Raw genomic sequence first — 15,687 nt, 5'->3', positions numbered from 1 at the left:
AAAATTATGCAATCCGCAGCATGTATTGGGAATTGGGAATAGCAAAAAAAAAGAATCGACCTATAGAGCAGCATACAAGAACAGAGCAGCAAAAGGCGAACGCTGAAATGGTTTCATTACGATGACGAAGGGAAATGGAATACAAAAGAAACAGGCGAGGAAACACAACTCAATTAGTAGTAGATAGTTAGTCGCTTTTCGATATGTTATTATTACTTTTCTATTCTCTCAGTGTACGGGAGAAGCTAAGCTAATGCATAAGAAACATTGAAACGTTTGCTCATCAAAATTGAGTTCATCTTGTGCGCCTTGCTCCCAAAATGCCACCCATCCAAGCATATGAACTATTTATACGATGCTCGCGCCCTTTCTGCTCGCAACCCTCGAACTGAGTGAACATTTCCACAATTTATTTTTGTCTTTCTCAAGGCGTGACAATTAGAAGAGATTATGAAGTTTTATGGCAACTCTCAAGTGTGATTCGCTTTTGCGACCACAAACGATTTCCACGCCCACATATGTACATATGTAGGAGTGTTTGGTATATATGATCGTTGGTTCAATAGAGCACAGAATGGTGAGCCGAAAAGTTCATTACCTCTCTCGCGTGCCACAATTGAAGCAAAGATTATGAGGCAAGGCAACTTGCATAAGATCTGCGTTTCCTCTGAAGTCTCTTCGACAGTTCAACTGTCAACCATCTGCTGGAAGCTGAGTGCTGACTGCTAAGAAGTAAATGATTTATTGCAAGTAGCATCCAAATGAAATCGTTTGGATCGCCCATCCAGACAGACTCAGATTCAGATGCAGACATAGATAGTTCAGCGATACAGAAAGAGACAGCAAGAGGCACTCCAAAGTGCATTCGCATTTCAATTAAAAACAGAAACGACCAAAAACAGAAATAACTAAAAATGAAAACGAAAACGAAACTGAAAACAGAGACAGTCCGAAACGGGAATACCCTACAAAGCAAAGATCTCGAGGATTTGCTCATTGTGTTCAAAAAAGTCACACAAATATATAAGATACACATACTATAATATATTATTGTCTCCAACTCCATTGCCATGCCAGCTGTTTATTTATGTGTGGCGCCTGCAGCATCAAAATGTTGCTGGAGTTGTTGTTGCTGTTGTTGTTTAGCGGCTGCAACCGCAGCTACCTTTTTTGGCACTTTTATGCAACTGGAAGCTTTTGTCCGTAACAGGGCGTAATTATGTACATACATATGTTTGTGTGTGTGTTGGTAGGCTACACCCGAATGTTGCTCAATGTATCAATGGACAACAGTGCAGGAAGTTGGGGTCTTTGAAGTCTTTTGATTGACTCTGATACTGATCACTTTGGGGAAGTCAGAAATGGCAAAGATTGCCAAGTGCCAAGATTCGGAGATTGCTCGAATAAATTGAAAACCAACTAAAAGCAAGACAAATATATCTAAGGCAGCCAAAGTTCAGCAACATTTGTGCGGCGTCTTTAAATAAATCAGGCGTAAAGACGGCGGGAATTGCCTTACAAAGAATGGCCCTCTTTGTTAGAAATCCAGTTGTTGTTGTTATTATTGTTGTTGTTGTTGTTACACCCACGACAAGCGAAGCACAAGCAGCTGGAGTGCAACTATTTTTAATTAAATGCAAAATATGCGCCAGCAACATGTTGCCATTGTCAACAAACAACACATCGCCGCCGCGTCGGAAGCTTAATGTTGCTACCGCAAATGTTGCCCGAATCGCGGCTGATGTTGCTGCGCTTTAGCTGATGTTGCTGCCGTTTAGTTGGACACAAATCGCCGGCGCGTGAAGTTTGTTCGCTGTTAAAGATCTTGGTGCTCAAACGATCTAAGATGTTCCGTTTAAAAGTATAAAAATAACGCAAAAAAATACTTAGGAAGTAAATACCGTGTAACTCCGTGCAAGATGAGTAAGAAAATGTGGCGTAAGATATTCAAATCGAAACCTCAAAAGCAACAACAGCAGCAATTGAATAAAATCAATAAACGACACAGTCGTGGCATCTATGAGGAATATCAACAATTAAACGAGCTGCTCAGTGGCGAGCAACATAAATCGCAGAGTTTGTGCAGTGAAAATGAACATGAAATTGAAAATGGGAAGAACGGCAACATCAATGTGTTTGAGCAGCAGCCGCAGCAAAGTTCTTTCAACTCCGCGGCGCTGCTCAGTGAGGCGCAACAGGAACAGCAACAATTGCAACACCAACAGCAGCAGCAGCAACAATCGCAACAGCTGTCCACATTTTCGCGCGTACGCAACACATTCTCACTGCGACGCAGTAGCAACAACAACAACAACAGCAACAATGGCAATAAAAAACAGACGCCCAATCTGAAGTCAAGTGAGTCGGTTACGCCCACAACAGCGCCCACGCAATTAATTGCGATCGCTGGTCAGCTGCACAGAATGTTATGATTATTGTCAATGAGATCGATATAACGGCAGCCACAACAACAATATTAATAACTCCAACTATAAATGCCACTAATAGACATTTGCATGTCAAGTAAATTTAATTCCAATTAACTATCTGCTAATAGTGCGAATGCTTTCTCTATGCATCATTAAGATTTCTACTCAATCAGTGGAGAGATAGAGAGAAAGATAGAGAATCGCAGTAACGGTATTCGCAGGCAATTTGTTAATTCATCTAAGAATGAATAGTTAATCATTTCTGTTTTTTTTTTTATTCTCAATTGAAATCATTCTGTTCTCGGTGAGCATTATTTGTCAATTGCTTATCAGCAAAAATTATATAAATGATGTCATTAGACTTAAAAAAAAATTCTTGTAGATAATTCTCGAATAGAACATACAAGTTACCAAAAAAAATACTAAAAATTGAGAAACGTATTAAATACTTGACCATGCACACTAAGTTTGAGGAGTTAGTTTTGGTTCTGAGATCCTTAGTGAGAATTGATTTCACAATTGAACAAAATAAATATAACTATAGGGTATCAGATACTTAGACTTACTTCCCAAATATACATGTATTAGAATGTATTACTATGTAGCTTTTCATCAGTATTTCTAATTTTTTCTTTTATAAGTAATTTACAAATGCTCAACATATGTACCTTTCATATTAAGCTATTAAATTTATTGGAGTAATTATGGAAATACTTGAACTCTTCACAGTTTGATTACTTTTGCTCTGTTCCTCTAGATTGTAAAAAATCAAAATCTGCACAAGCTCTACAAAATATTAATGGACCCCCAGTTGTTTTAAAAATGACGGGCTGCCATTTACTGGTCATGAGGAGAAATATTTCATTTATAAAGCTCAAGAGGTAATAGTTGGAAGATACAAATGTATATAAGAAAATACATTCGAGCATATTCACATTCACATATGCCGCTGTCTGTATCTTGCAAGCATCATTGAAATGGAATCGTTGCAACTGAAACTGAAGCTGATGTTGAAGTGGAACTTGGTGCTGTCATGAGAAACACATGACCCACCTTACCTCCTCTGTCCTTTGTAAACATTCGTATCCATTGAAGCAGTCACTTACCCACTTCTCATCGGATTACACATTGAAAGACCTGCGTACGAAACTCGCATTGATTTGAATTGGAATGAGACGCGAAACATCTTTCTTCCTACTCAAGACTTAATAGCATTAGTCACTGAGTGTTCACTGTATTGCTTAAAACTTCAACTAAATATATATGCTATTTTACAGCTTGACAATTTTAAGTAATTATTGCAATGCTGTCAGTCTTTTTCGCTTACTGAACTCAAGAGATACGATCTGAGATGATGAGTGGTTTGCGTCGGGGAGTCGAAGATATTTAAATTGATCGATGCTCCCACGCAATGTAACCGCAGTGTTGTGTTCGCAACCTCATCAAGATGTTGGCTAAGACAAGCTACCAAATTCGGATATTACCGCATTTCATCAGCTGCTGCTGTCAGTGTACTATGAAATAGTTTCGTGATAAATAACAATGTATAAGCTGAACACACACACAAAAGTCAATAGTGCCCAAATAATAACCATAAATTATTTGTGGAATTCAGCCATTGTTTTTGCCTGAGAATTTATAGATCAATTACTTACGAACGAGTAAGACGTGACAAAGTTGAGCTCTGCCTAGAATATCTTTTCAAAAAATGGTTTTCACTTATATCTGGCAGTTGATGTGATTGGAAAGCTTTCGAATTTCTCAGTCAAGTGCAAGCCAACTTGGCATTTTGATCCAATTGGCCAGATGCCACATGAATATGGGATACTTCTCTTCGCAAATGTACAGTTTTCTTTTGGCAGGGACTTCACTATACTATTTCATTTCAAATATATCATACCAAAATAATCCAAATTGTCTTAAATGACTTACAGTTTTAATCTAATCGCAGGAATCAAGATGATTAATACCATATAACATAGTTGTATTCCATTTTGAAGCCAAAAAACTAAAAACAAGTTGATCACCGTGCATAAAAACAACAAGTGCTGCGGAAAACAAATTATAACTCTCTATCTCATAGTCTAGGTCAACCGACATTATGGGGTCAGAGTTGCTTCTTCTGTCTGTTAAATATATTTTTATAGGCACAACAAGTCACTGATTTTTTAAGAAATCGCAGAAGGCTCATTCATTCTGCTGACGTGTTATATTTAGTTTTAGGTGCTTAGTTTTATACTGAATCCATACCAAACATTGCAAAAGTAACCCAATTTATCCAATTCATTTTTATAATATTTCCAAACAACAATAGCCACCATGGAGTCCGATCCAGTTGACAATGATCAGATAGACGAAGTCAATGAGTTAGAGTCGCCGGGACCTATTACCACAGGCGCCTCCATCCCCGTTCCAGAGCATGCTGCAGTTGGAGATCTTTCGGAATGTCCCTGCTGCAAACGCACCTTTAATCCGAATGCCCTACGCAAGCATGTGGCGTTCTGCGGGAAAAAGCGCAAAGTATTTGACTCTTCGCGCCAGCGCCGAGAGGGCACTGCGCTCTCCACCTATGTGCTTCCGAAGAATTTTGGACTACCCAACGCAGAGAAGGCAGCTGGATTACATACGCCTCCCGGGGTTAGTCGCGAATCATCTTCCATAGCAAGCGGAGGCTCACAACAGTTGCCACCCACGGTGAGTACAATCATAGAAACCAAGTATTGTAATCTTACGATATGTTTCTGTATTTAGGATGCTGCTGCATCCCCGGCGTCGACTCGCCGCAAGACCAACACGGATCAGGCTCGTGCGACTGCACGTTCTTCCTTGAAGAAAGCAGCTGGCGCTGCAGCAGCCGAGACTCCAGGAGCAGCTGCTGCTCCGCCGAGTCTAACACGTGATAGGATGCGCTCCTCGGATCGTTCAATTAGTAAACGCATTAAGGATACGGCTTCGGAGCGTTGCCCACATTGCGAACGCAGCTTCAATCCAAAGGCCTTTGATCGCCATGTGGAGTGGTGCAAGGAGAAGGCCATTCAGGCCAACATCAAGGCGGCCAACACCGTAGAAACCAACAAGGCCAAGGAACGCATGGAGGCTCGCAAGCAGTACCGACCTCCCAATCTCAAGTAAGCAATGAGTAGGCTTTACTTTAGGGTTCTATTTCTTTGTGATGTCATAGGATATTATTTCAATTTGACAGCTACACTTTTTTGCTTCTACATGTTACACTGTTTAATTGTTGCCTTTTTCACTTTATTTGATTTAAGAACCAAACGCTCGTTGAATCGCGACAAGTACTCCGGCTCTATTGAGGAACAACAACAGTACGAGGCTGAAATGGTTGCACAAAAGCAAACACTAATGTCGCTATCGGCCATGACGTCGTCCGTTCAAAGTGATAAGTGAGTCCAAACTATTTTGATATCTTGATCAATCTTCGATCTTTAGACTAGTCTAACACCAATCGTATGTATGTTATTATTGGCCCATCTGGCGTTGCTATGGTTGTCGTTCTCGCTGCCGTTCCTGTTGCTCTTCAACTAATCCTGCCGTTGGCAATCATGTAGACACCGTCTCGTAGTACCGCGCACACTGTAATCTTACAAACAATGTTCTCCCAACTCATTATCCATTATCCCCTAACCCAACACCACACCCCAACCCCCAGCTCGCAAAGAACCGAAAAACTAATGAAAGCGCCACGTCCGGGAACATCCCAGCAACGTCAAGCGCCTGTCACGCCGAAGTCGCCAACGACCCAAATAACCCAGAAAACGGTCAGTCTTTGCGTTGCCTCCGCGGAGGAGGCAAACACCTTCAAGCCGAGGCGTAAACAGCGCGAAACTTGCCAGGAAATTGATGTCGCCGTGGACCGTTTGCGTCGGAAAGCCACGGAAGACACATTACAGTTGGCCAAACTAGATTGCATAGAGGCGGCACCTCTGTTACCGGCTAAATCCCGACGTCGCACCACACGCCCCAAGTTGGTGGAAGCTGCGGAAAAATTAATAGCTCCAGATCAAGCTATCTGCACATTCGAGGATCTCAATGGGTTACTGCTCCGAAAAGGTATTGTCCCGATTTCCAACAGAATCGAGTTGATAGTGTTAGGCAGTCCGCTAAATATTTCCTTAAAGTTTCCGTTCATCACCACATTTTGATGGCATGTTTTCAAGTGATTTTTACTTTTCTTAATTCCAAATGGATCTGCAATCCATTAAATCTTTTCAGTAAAGCGAAGCAGAAAATTCTCTTCGAATGCAAATCATTCCGAGCAGTAGATACCAATTTAATTAATTTGTAATACAACGAAATTTCTTCAAATTGTATAACTGATGCCATCAACGGAAAGAACAAAATAAGAAAGATCTATATTGTTGCGTATTCTTTTATAGAGTAAAAAAGAATGTACTTTAGAGCTTCATTTTATTCAAATTCAAAGTATGCTTCCAAGTAGTTCAATTGATAACGTTATCCAACAAAGGAATTTTTATAAAATTTACCAATTTAATAACATTCAATGCAAAGAGATGAAGTTGTCATTACCGAGATAATTATAGTGATTATAGAAAATTAATACAAAAATTGTCATAGTCGAGGAACGACCCTACAGCAATATTTTTCACTTAGCCATTTTTAAGACAGGTTTTAGATTCATAAAATCATTGCTAATCGAACCCAATCAACCCAACCCACATGCTGCATCTTTCTCAGCTGGATCAAAGATTTGTAATATTAAAATGAATATGAATGAGCAAGAGTTAAATGTGGGAAACAAGACGCGTTCAACCACTTCTTTAGTACGTCAGGCACATCGTCGACCTAGGACAAAGACGAGTCCAGTTCTTGACTTACAATCCTTGGAGGCCCCTAAAGCCATAAGTTCCTTTGATCTGACAGGCATAGAAAAAAGCTCTGCTGGTGCCTGCGAATCGTCGCACGCTGGCTCCGACAACGAATCGAATTCCCTATGTGGTGAGATACGATTAAAGATGGAGACTTGCACCATCCGAACTTTGCGCCCTCCAAAGAAACGCGAGCATCTACCAACCATAATGAACAGCTGTGAACCACTCCGAGCTCTGCCTATGGCGGAGAGGAAGGAAAGTGTGAAAGATTTGCCACGTACGCAGTTGCCAGTCATTGAGTCGAAAGACGTACCAAGAGATCATTATAAAGAAGATCGTTTTCTGGATGCTGATAATGGAATGTTGAGTGTTTACAATGACTGTGAATACGACGACGCTGACATCGAAGTTGGCCAGTTTATGGATATAGCCAAGTCATTAACTGACGATGAAAGCGAACCTTTTAGGCAGCGCTCGAATGTAAGCCGACGCCTGGTACTCCTCGAACAGGACGAAGAAGCAGTCATATACATCAAGGCGACATCTCCATCATCATCGCCCACTAGTCGGCGAGCACGATCATCTCCCGGCTCGGAATGCCTTCTATTAAATAGGTTTGTTAAATTACCCACATCATCACACTCATTACACACATACACGCCACGCATTGCAGACGACAGCCAGGCGACGCACAGACTGCGGGAGAGAAGGAGAGGGTGTTAGTCTTACTTGAGATACTTTAGCTAGAGATATATATTTGTTTGGTTTTTATCTTTCGTTCACACAGCGGCATCAGTCCACTCACCAATAGCAAATACGATCCTTTTCTGTCTGCTAAACGTCAGCTCGAGGAGCTCTGCTCACCTGGCACGCCGCCAGACAACGAGCCAAGTTCCTCCACTGCAACACACACACCCAATGCCACACTCAAAGTCACACCAACGAGCATGTCCACCTCGCTGACGGGTTCACTTAGCAAACCTCAGACGACCTTGACGACACCGACGACAGCCAAGACAACGCCCACCTCCAACTTTCGACGCACTTCATCATTGCGAGGACCACGTCGCACACCACTGTTACCTAGTCGGCCGCTCTTCGCCACCAACTATCGTCCTACCATCCAGCGAGGTCTCTCCGACGAGGGTCCCATCTCCACCAACTTCCTTAAGCCCGAGGAGTACGACGAGATGCCAGTTCGAGCTGCTTGCGGCAATGATTTCCATAGTCCTCGCGTTGTACGTCGCGATACCAGTGCCTCCAACCGCAAGCAGCAGCTCAAGCTCCCACTCGGAGTGGGCAACGAGACCGTAGAGAACAGCAGCAACGAGTCCAAGCAGCAGCAACCAGTCCGCAATGTGGCCAAGACGGACTCTCTCGCAGTGTTCCTTAAGTACGAGCACGAATTGGAGCAGTTGAATGCGAAGGCGGCGGAAGTGGCAGCCATCAGCAAGGAGCTAAACAGCAAGGAGCTCAAGGATAAAAGCAATAATCTGAGCAAACAGAATTCGGCCAAGAACCTCACCACAAGCAGCGGACAATTGCCACCACTAACCACTCCTGTAACAACGACCTCCACTCCAGTCGCCAAGGAGAACAACGAAAATCAGGTATTCAACTATGCAACGCCACTGCGCTTGGGAACCCATCAGCAAGCCAACGACTCCGCAGTTGAACTCGACAACGCAAAGCACAGGTAACAACAGCAGCAGCAGCGGGGTGCCCATCAAGCTGGAGAGTATTTTTGGAAACAATCGATTGGGTGATTATATTGATCCCTTGCTGATCAATCCATGTGATAATCTGCACGTGCAGCAGCAGGCACAGTCATCCACTGGCTCATCGAATGCCAGTTCCACGCCACATCAGCAGCTCTCCCAGAGCCGCTGCAGTTCGCAGTCCACTATTACCATGGGCCAGGATCAGCAGCGTAACTCGGGGGATGCAAGGAATCTACTCAAGAGGAAAATGCGATTGGGACGCAATCAATTCCTGTACGATGCCTCCCCAGAAGAAGCTTACATCTCATCGGGCAGCTGTGCTGATGATGAGGCGAATCGATCGTCCCTGGAATTCGATGAACAGTGCTGGCAACAGCAGCAAAAGCAGCTGCTCTCGAATCCGATCAGCATGCCACTGACAATGCCAAATATGCCGCCGCTGCCCACATTCGATGACTTTGATTTCGAGGAATTTCTCTCATCATTCGAGAACGAGAATGATGAGGAGCAATTTCCACTGTTTCGGGATTGTCGCGAGTTTCTCCTGAATCGCACAACGAACAGACAACGCTCGTTCCAGAAAGCGACTTCGACTCCGCACACACAGTCCCAGTCACAGTCCCAGGCTCAGACTCAGAATCAGACGCAGACTCAGACTAAACCCCAATCACAGACACCCACAACAGCCACACAAAGAGCTACCCCTAGCGGGATTAGCTCTCAGCTTATAATGTCGCCCAGCAGTCAATACTATACAGCATCAACTAAAGAAAGTTACGCCCACAGATCCGATTCGAACGCATCGAGCAAGACGTCACAGAGCAGCAACCGTTCGTACAAGTCAATGAACAGCTTCGATGAGAATACCCAAAAAAGTTTGGATGACTCGCAGAAGCGCGAGATCTTTATAAGCATTGAGACGGAAGCAAACGCCCAAGGACATTCACCCATCTCGCCACAATCGCTGCGTCACATGGTGGGCAATGCACAGACACCCATCGATGTCCTGCATATTGAGAATGGCAATGAACCGGAGCACGCTAAGTTCAGCAAGATCAGCGACACCGAAGAGGATCACCTCGACGCTGAGATCGAAGATGACGCCAGGCACGTTCATTATAGCAAACGGTCGGTTTTATCCTCGATCCCAGCACCGACATTGCCATTGCCAAATGTGAGGGCAAACAATGCCAAGAATGAGATTGAGAAAAGGCTCGGCGAATTCAAACAGATAGGTGAGGAGTTTGGCGACTCTTTGCGCCGCAATGTGTTGCAGCATCAGGAGCATGTGCAGCAGGTATTAAAGTGTAACTCACATTTATCGCCATCACCCTCAGGAGATTCGGATGAGCTAAGCAGCCTAGATGGTTATCCCATGTCATCCTCACAGTCATCTCGTCGCGGCGCAAGCTCCAAGCTTAGCTCTGACTCTGCTTACGGCAGGTGAGTGAAGTCTATCAATGTATTATTGTCTTCATGATATACTCATCCAAAATACTCTCTTCCTTTTCTGAATTAAGCAGCAGCAACTCCCCCAACAGCCTGTCACAGCGTTCTGGGGATAAGCAGCTACACATAAGCAATGCTCAGCGTTCCCAAAAACAGTTGCGCCCACACACCGCCGGAGGTGCCTTGGCCTCGTCGTCGGGCAAACCAGCAAGTCGGAGCAATAAGTCGGATGCCTCAACACAAGCGCAAACGAATTACGGCACCCTTAAAGCACGCCAGCAGCTGTACGCCGGAATTGGTCCTAGCGATGGTCAGGCTGGTTACTCCAGTAGCTGTTCAGAGATTTCATTGCCAGTTGCTCAGCCGCAGCAGCAGCAACAGCAAAATTCAAATTTCAACTACCACCAACAGCAACAACATCAACATCAGCAGCAATCTCAAGTGGAGACAGCGTACAATAACAACAACAACAACAACAACAACAATAATAACAACTACGAGCATAATGCGCAGAACAACATGAACAACAACACAATCAACGCAGCCAGTACAGCACTTGCATCCTCACAGCATTCACTTTCGAGCAACACGTCCAACGGATCTTCTAGCATGACTGCGAGTATGAAAATGTCGAATTACTGTTACGAATGCGGCTCCAAGTTCATGATTGGGCACGCCAAATTCTGCGTGGAGTGCGGCGTAAAACGCGTCGCTCTCTAATCCAATTAATAATTTTGTTGTTGTTGTCATACATATCACAGACACATGCACACACTTAGACTAGCATTGCGAGCATTAGAGAAGAACAACCAAAAGTAGAGTCATAACATACTATCAATTAATGAAGCCACTAACAATTGTGAAGATATCAAGTGCACTTACATATTCTATTGCATATATGTACGCTGCTTAAATATATTTTAATAATAAAAAAATAAAAATACAAAAAAAATGCAATATTAATTACAAATTACAAATAACAAATAAAAAAGATCAAAATATATTTATTATTATCGAATGTATAAGAACTAAACACTTTTAACCGAGTTGTTGATTAACCAAGACTGAACAAATTTAAATGAAAAGAGCGGTGAAAGCGATATGTAACCAAATCAAATGACATCAAAATTATATATCAAACATTTCGGAAATTTCTGAATTTGTAAACTAATTTTATAAACGCTTTTTGAAAACAATATAATGAGCACACAATACATATGGTAGAGCTGACTTTAATAAAATTTGAAATAAATTGATTTGATTCTCGTGTAATATATACAAAAAATTAATTGAATTAATTTCTATTTCAAGTAGTGTGTGAAATTTACTTACTATTATATAATTTATTCGCATTTAAAACAATTTATTTTTCTCTCTTCACAGCAGTACCAGAGTGAGCAAGCATTCAACAATTAAATGCAATTTTTATCTTTTATAATAAGCTACTTCTGATCCACGTATTTGATTGAAAAACACGTTGATTCACACAAACAGTCGAATTGATATTGAACTTTAATAGTGTCTTAAATATATACATGGTAAGGACAAAAAAAAAAAAATATTAAAAAATTTACAATAACAGATAATTAAACATTCATGAGTACAAATTACTGAACACATCATTTTCAAATCGTGCTTAAATTAGATTAGAGTAGATTGGACCTTGAAGATTAGTAAGCATCGTTTCTAAGTGTACTCTATTAAAAGGGCAAACAAATTCGAATATTATTAAAAACAAAGTAAATTCATTCGTCTTACTGCAGCTGCATCAGTTCTTGCTTGTTGAAAAGTGTAATTGAGCCACAACGACAGACAAAAGGCATCAAATCTTCGTGCAGTTGCAATAGAGTCTCCATATTAATGTTTAGTTGACTTGAATCGGACTTTTTGCCACATAAGCAATTTGACGAGCTGTTGCTGCTAATTTCATCTGCATAAAAATGTTGTTAGAGTAATTGTGGAAATAGTGAATTACAACTAATGACCTCTCGCTCAACGTTCTCAAAAAGGATTTTTAGTTTACATGTCACCGATAAACAAAGTTAAAGTTCCGATAGATTACTTTGGTGAAATTACGTACGGAATGCCGATTACGGATGTCTACACTTACCTAGTATACTTTGCTGGCTCTGATTCTGGGACGAATATACGGAAATGTGTTGCGGCATTTGATCATAACATAGATCGGGATGATCAGTAGGAAGTTCTTCCTCTATATTGTGGTAATGCTTCTTCCTCTGCGTATGACCTCTTTCCTTAAACAGATAATTACCCTGCAGCTTGCATTCGTTGATTATGTAGCTAATATCGGGGTGATATCGCAATGTCACTGGATTTCCAATAAGAATCATTAGCGACTTTGCTCGCGATAGCAACACATTTAAACGGCGAGGATCTCGCATGAATCCTATGCTGGCAAAAGACCGTACGAGAGTGGCAATAATAATATTTTTTTCGCGTCCTTGGTAGTTCTCCACACTACCAACTTCCACATGCATGTAGCCTTGGTTATGCAATAACTCTTTGATCACCTTACCCTGTGCATTATAGGGTGCCACAACGCCAATATCCTGTTGTTCGACACGGATGTTGTTACCGAGACCGTAGTTGAGTAGGAGCTTGACATACCAGACTAACACCTGAGCCTCTAGCTCATTGAACGAACTAGTGGAATTCATTTCTTTCTGAGTCACGCCGTGCGTGGCCTGGAATATAATTGGAAAGTGCGGATTGCGTAGCATGGGCCAATTGACTGCCAGATTGACCTGATCTGGCGGGGCCTGAGGTATCAGTTCACCATTATAATAGAGCCTGTTATAGAGCCCAACGATTTCCGGATGTGATCTATAGTTGCGGCGCAGTCTTGTCTGGAGTGTGCGATCATAATTACCGTTTGCGTCCATGCCATACAATTCAGTGCGCATCAATCGTTCCATTAGCGAGTGACCCAATCCCAAAGCGGCTGCACGATTGTTAGTAATGACTGCGCCCAGTTGCTTATGGTCGCCCGACAATATCACATGACATGTTTCCTCTTGTTTTACGCCCATAATACCAATCAGGGTCTCTGGCTCCGTTGAGGCGCCTGCCTCGTCAATAAAAATGTGAGTAAAATAGTTAAATTTACCCACATTATCAGTGACTAAGCGGCCCACAGTACACAGTGTGGCAACAATAATTCCATATTCGCGCAATAAATTTGCACCAAAGTGCTCATAGACACGCTTAGAACAATTTGAATGCCTGAGCAGCAGTGGCTTCACTGAGCCCAATCCATTCGCCCAAATGGAGCGGGAGAAGACACGTATTAACTGGCGATGAGAATCCACATCCTGGTTAATGAAGCGCGAGTCCTTGGCTCGCTCTTTCAACAGCTCCTTCAAGTGTTTATTATGCGCAAAATACTCGCATAATTTTAAAGCAACTGTGTTGCAGGCCGAGTTCGAACCGGCTGTGACAAGAATACGACTTCGTGGCTGATGAAGTCGCAACTGTAGAATGGCCTCGACAATAGTTGTTGTTTTGCCAGTGCCTCGATATCAAAAAAATTATATATTATTAGGGTTTGTTTTTGCAACTTTGGACATCTTACCAGGTGGTCCGAAGACTATGTGAGGTGCTAGTGCGTTGGGACCGTTAACAATCTGTTTGACTGCCTGCAGTTGTTCCATGTTATACGCAATGTTAGAATTGAACAGTGATAAATTTGGTAAGTTGGAGCAACCATAGGGCACTTCCTGGGGCTTATGAGTAGGAAACAAATAGCGTCGTACGCCTGGACTTTTCTCTAAGAGCTGAATCGCTCGATGCATGAATCGAAATGGTATACGACGAGACCGGAAAATAACGCAGAAACGCTCGGTCATCGCTTCGTCTCCCGGAAATGCCTTTTTGTCCTTGAATTTGAATGTGAGACTTTGACATGTCACTTTTTCAACACAGGCAACATGCCGTCTGAACGGATGCTTTAGAGGCAAATGCTCTCTCTTGTGCGGCAGTTGTGCCTGTACGGGATTTTCGGGTAGAGGATCATCCAATAAACTTTGCATAGGTATAAGTACAACTTCATCCACAGACGGGGCAAGCACATCCTCTGGACTAAGTCTTATATCATTGAGCATAAAGCTGTAGCAAAGTGCACCAACTTTGGTGACCATAACATCAGTCTGCATTAACTGAGCATATTTTTGCATAGTGGACATATCCTCGATACTTAACAGGGTGCTCAGCACAGAGCAGACATTGTCATAGTCGAGACGTCGCGATTTCAGATAAGCACCAAAGGTTTCATCCACGGTAGACAAGCTGTCATTGCTGAAATTCAGTTCCACCGCTTGCAGCAACAATGGATTCGGTACATAATGCGGCAAAGAGCGCATCAATTTAGCAAACCTGTGGGACACATTTGTAAGTAAACATATTAATTGAATTAAACATAAGTATATATAAAGCAAAGTTTTTACTTTTGCTCCTGCGTCTCCCCACCATCATCGATGCTCGAATTGGCCTCACTCAACTCCAACTCGTGTACCTCACATTCATTGATCTGAACATGATTCGGCATCCACTTACAGACAGGTTTAATACCGCCACTGTCCAAGATTTGGAAGTCCATCTGAAATACAAACATACATATTTGTACATACATACATATGCAAGAAAAAATATGCTCGTGTTCTCATCATTTAATTAAAAACTCTAAGATACCATTTCTGATTCCAATTCTTCTTTTTCGGCATTAAATGTGCGAAGGCCACACTTTTATAAATATATTCACTAATAAACAGAAACAAAACAAATTATATACGATAAATTATGGAAGGAAGAACCGTTATAGACGCCATCTGTCATCAATGTTATTGTCGCTGATCGCAGACAACTTCGTGTGATAGAAACTGTTATATTTATTGCCAGAGTTGCTTAAAATGTTGTTTATATTTTTTTAATAATACTACAAGCTAATTTAATAGAACTCTGCATTTAAAAATTTTTTTTAAATAAAATAATAAATTTTTCTGAAGATTTTAAATTATCTATATACCTATGAGCGCTTCTAAAGAATGGCGTGAAGTTGGCTGCAATTAGTGGCAACTAGTACTGGCGAACCATCGATTATCTATTATAATTATAACTGACGTTTAATTTCAAAATTTAAGTATGTAAATACATATTAAGTAAAGTATTACAGACAAATTTAGTACATCTGATGTATTCATTTCGGATATCACAAAAGAAGTA

At 41.9% G+C, this 15,687-nt stretch overlaps 2 protein-coding genes across 2 annotated transcripts; one reads left to right on the top strand and one right to left on the bottom strand.

Annotated features, from left to right (window-relative positions):
- The first annotated feature begins 1,904 nt into the window (after window positions 1-1,904).
- LOC117566704 (J domain-containing protein DDB_G0295729) lies at window positions 1,905-11,467 on the top strand. The gene is given in 7 exon segments (XM_052005248.1): window positions 1,905-2,358; window positions 4,744-5,123; window positions 5,181-5,557; window positions 5,699-5,833; window positions 8,067-8,919; window positions 8,921-10,443; window positions 10,524-11,467. Coding segments are annotated over 7 exon segments (4,353 nt in total). The 5' UTR covers window positions 1,905-1,919; the 3' UTR covers window positions 11,170-11,467.
- A 312-nt stretch (window positions 11,468-11,779) lies between these two features.
- On the bottom strand, window positions 11,780-15,310 carry LOC117569978 (putative helicase mov-10-B.2). The gene is made up of 6 exons (XM_034251355.2): window positions 15,157-15,310; window positions 14,913-15,064; window positions 14,042-14,841; window positions 12,560-13,981; window positions 12,208-12,379; window positions 11,780-12,146 (listed from the first exon to the last, which is right to left on the bottom strand). The coding sequence occupies exons 1-6, from the start codon at window positions 15,157-15,159 to the stop codon at window positions 12,086-12,088; spliced, it is 2,610 nt and encodes an 869-aa protein (XP_034107246.1). The 5' UTR covers window positions 15,160-15,310; the 3' UTR covers window positions 11,780-12,085.
- Between the last annotated feature and the right edge of the window lie 377 nt (window positions 15,311-15,687).

The sequence above is a fragment of the Drosophila albomicans genome, chromosome 3 (assembly GCF_009650485.2).
Source record: "Drosophila albomicans strain 15112-1751.03 chromosome 3, ASM965048v2, whole genome shotgun sequence".
In the NCBI taxonomy this organism is placed as follows: domain Eukaryota; kingdom Metazoa; phylum Arthropoda; class Insecta; order Diptera; family Drosophilidae; genus Drosophila; species Drosophila albomicans.
The sequence above is the reverse complement of the archived record's forward strand: the minus strand, read 5'-3'. Positions and strand labels throughout refer to the sequence as shown.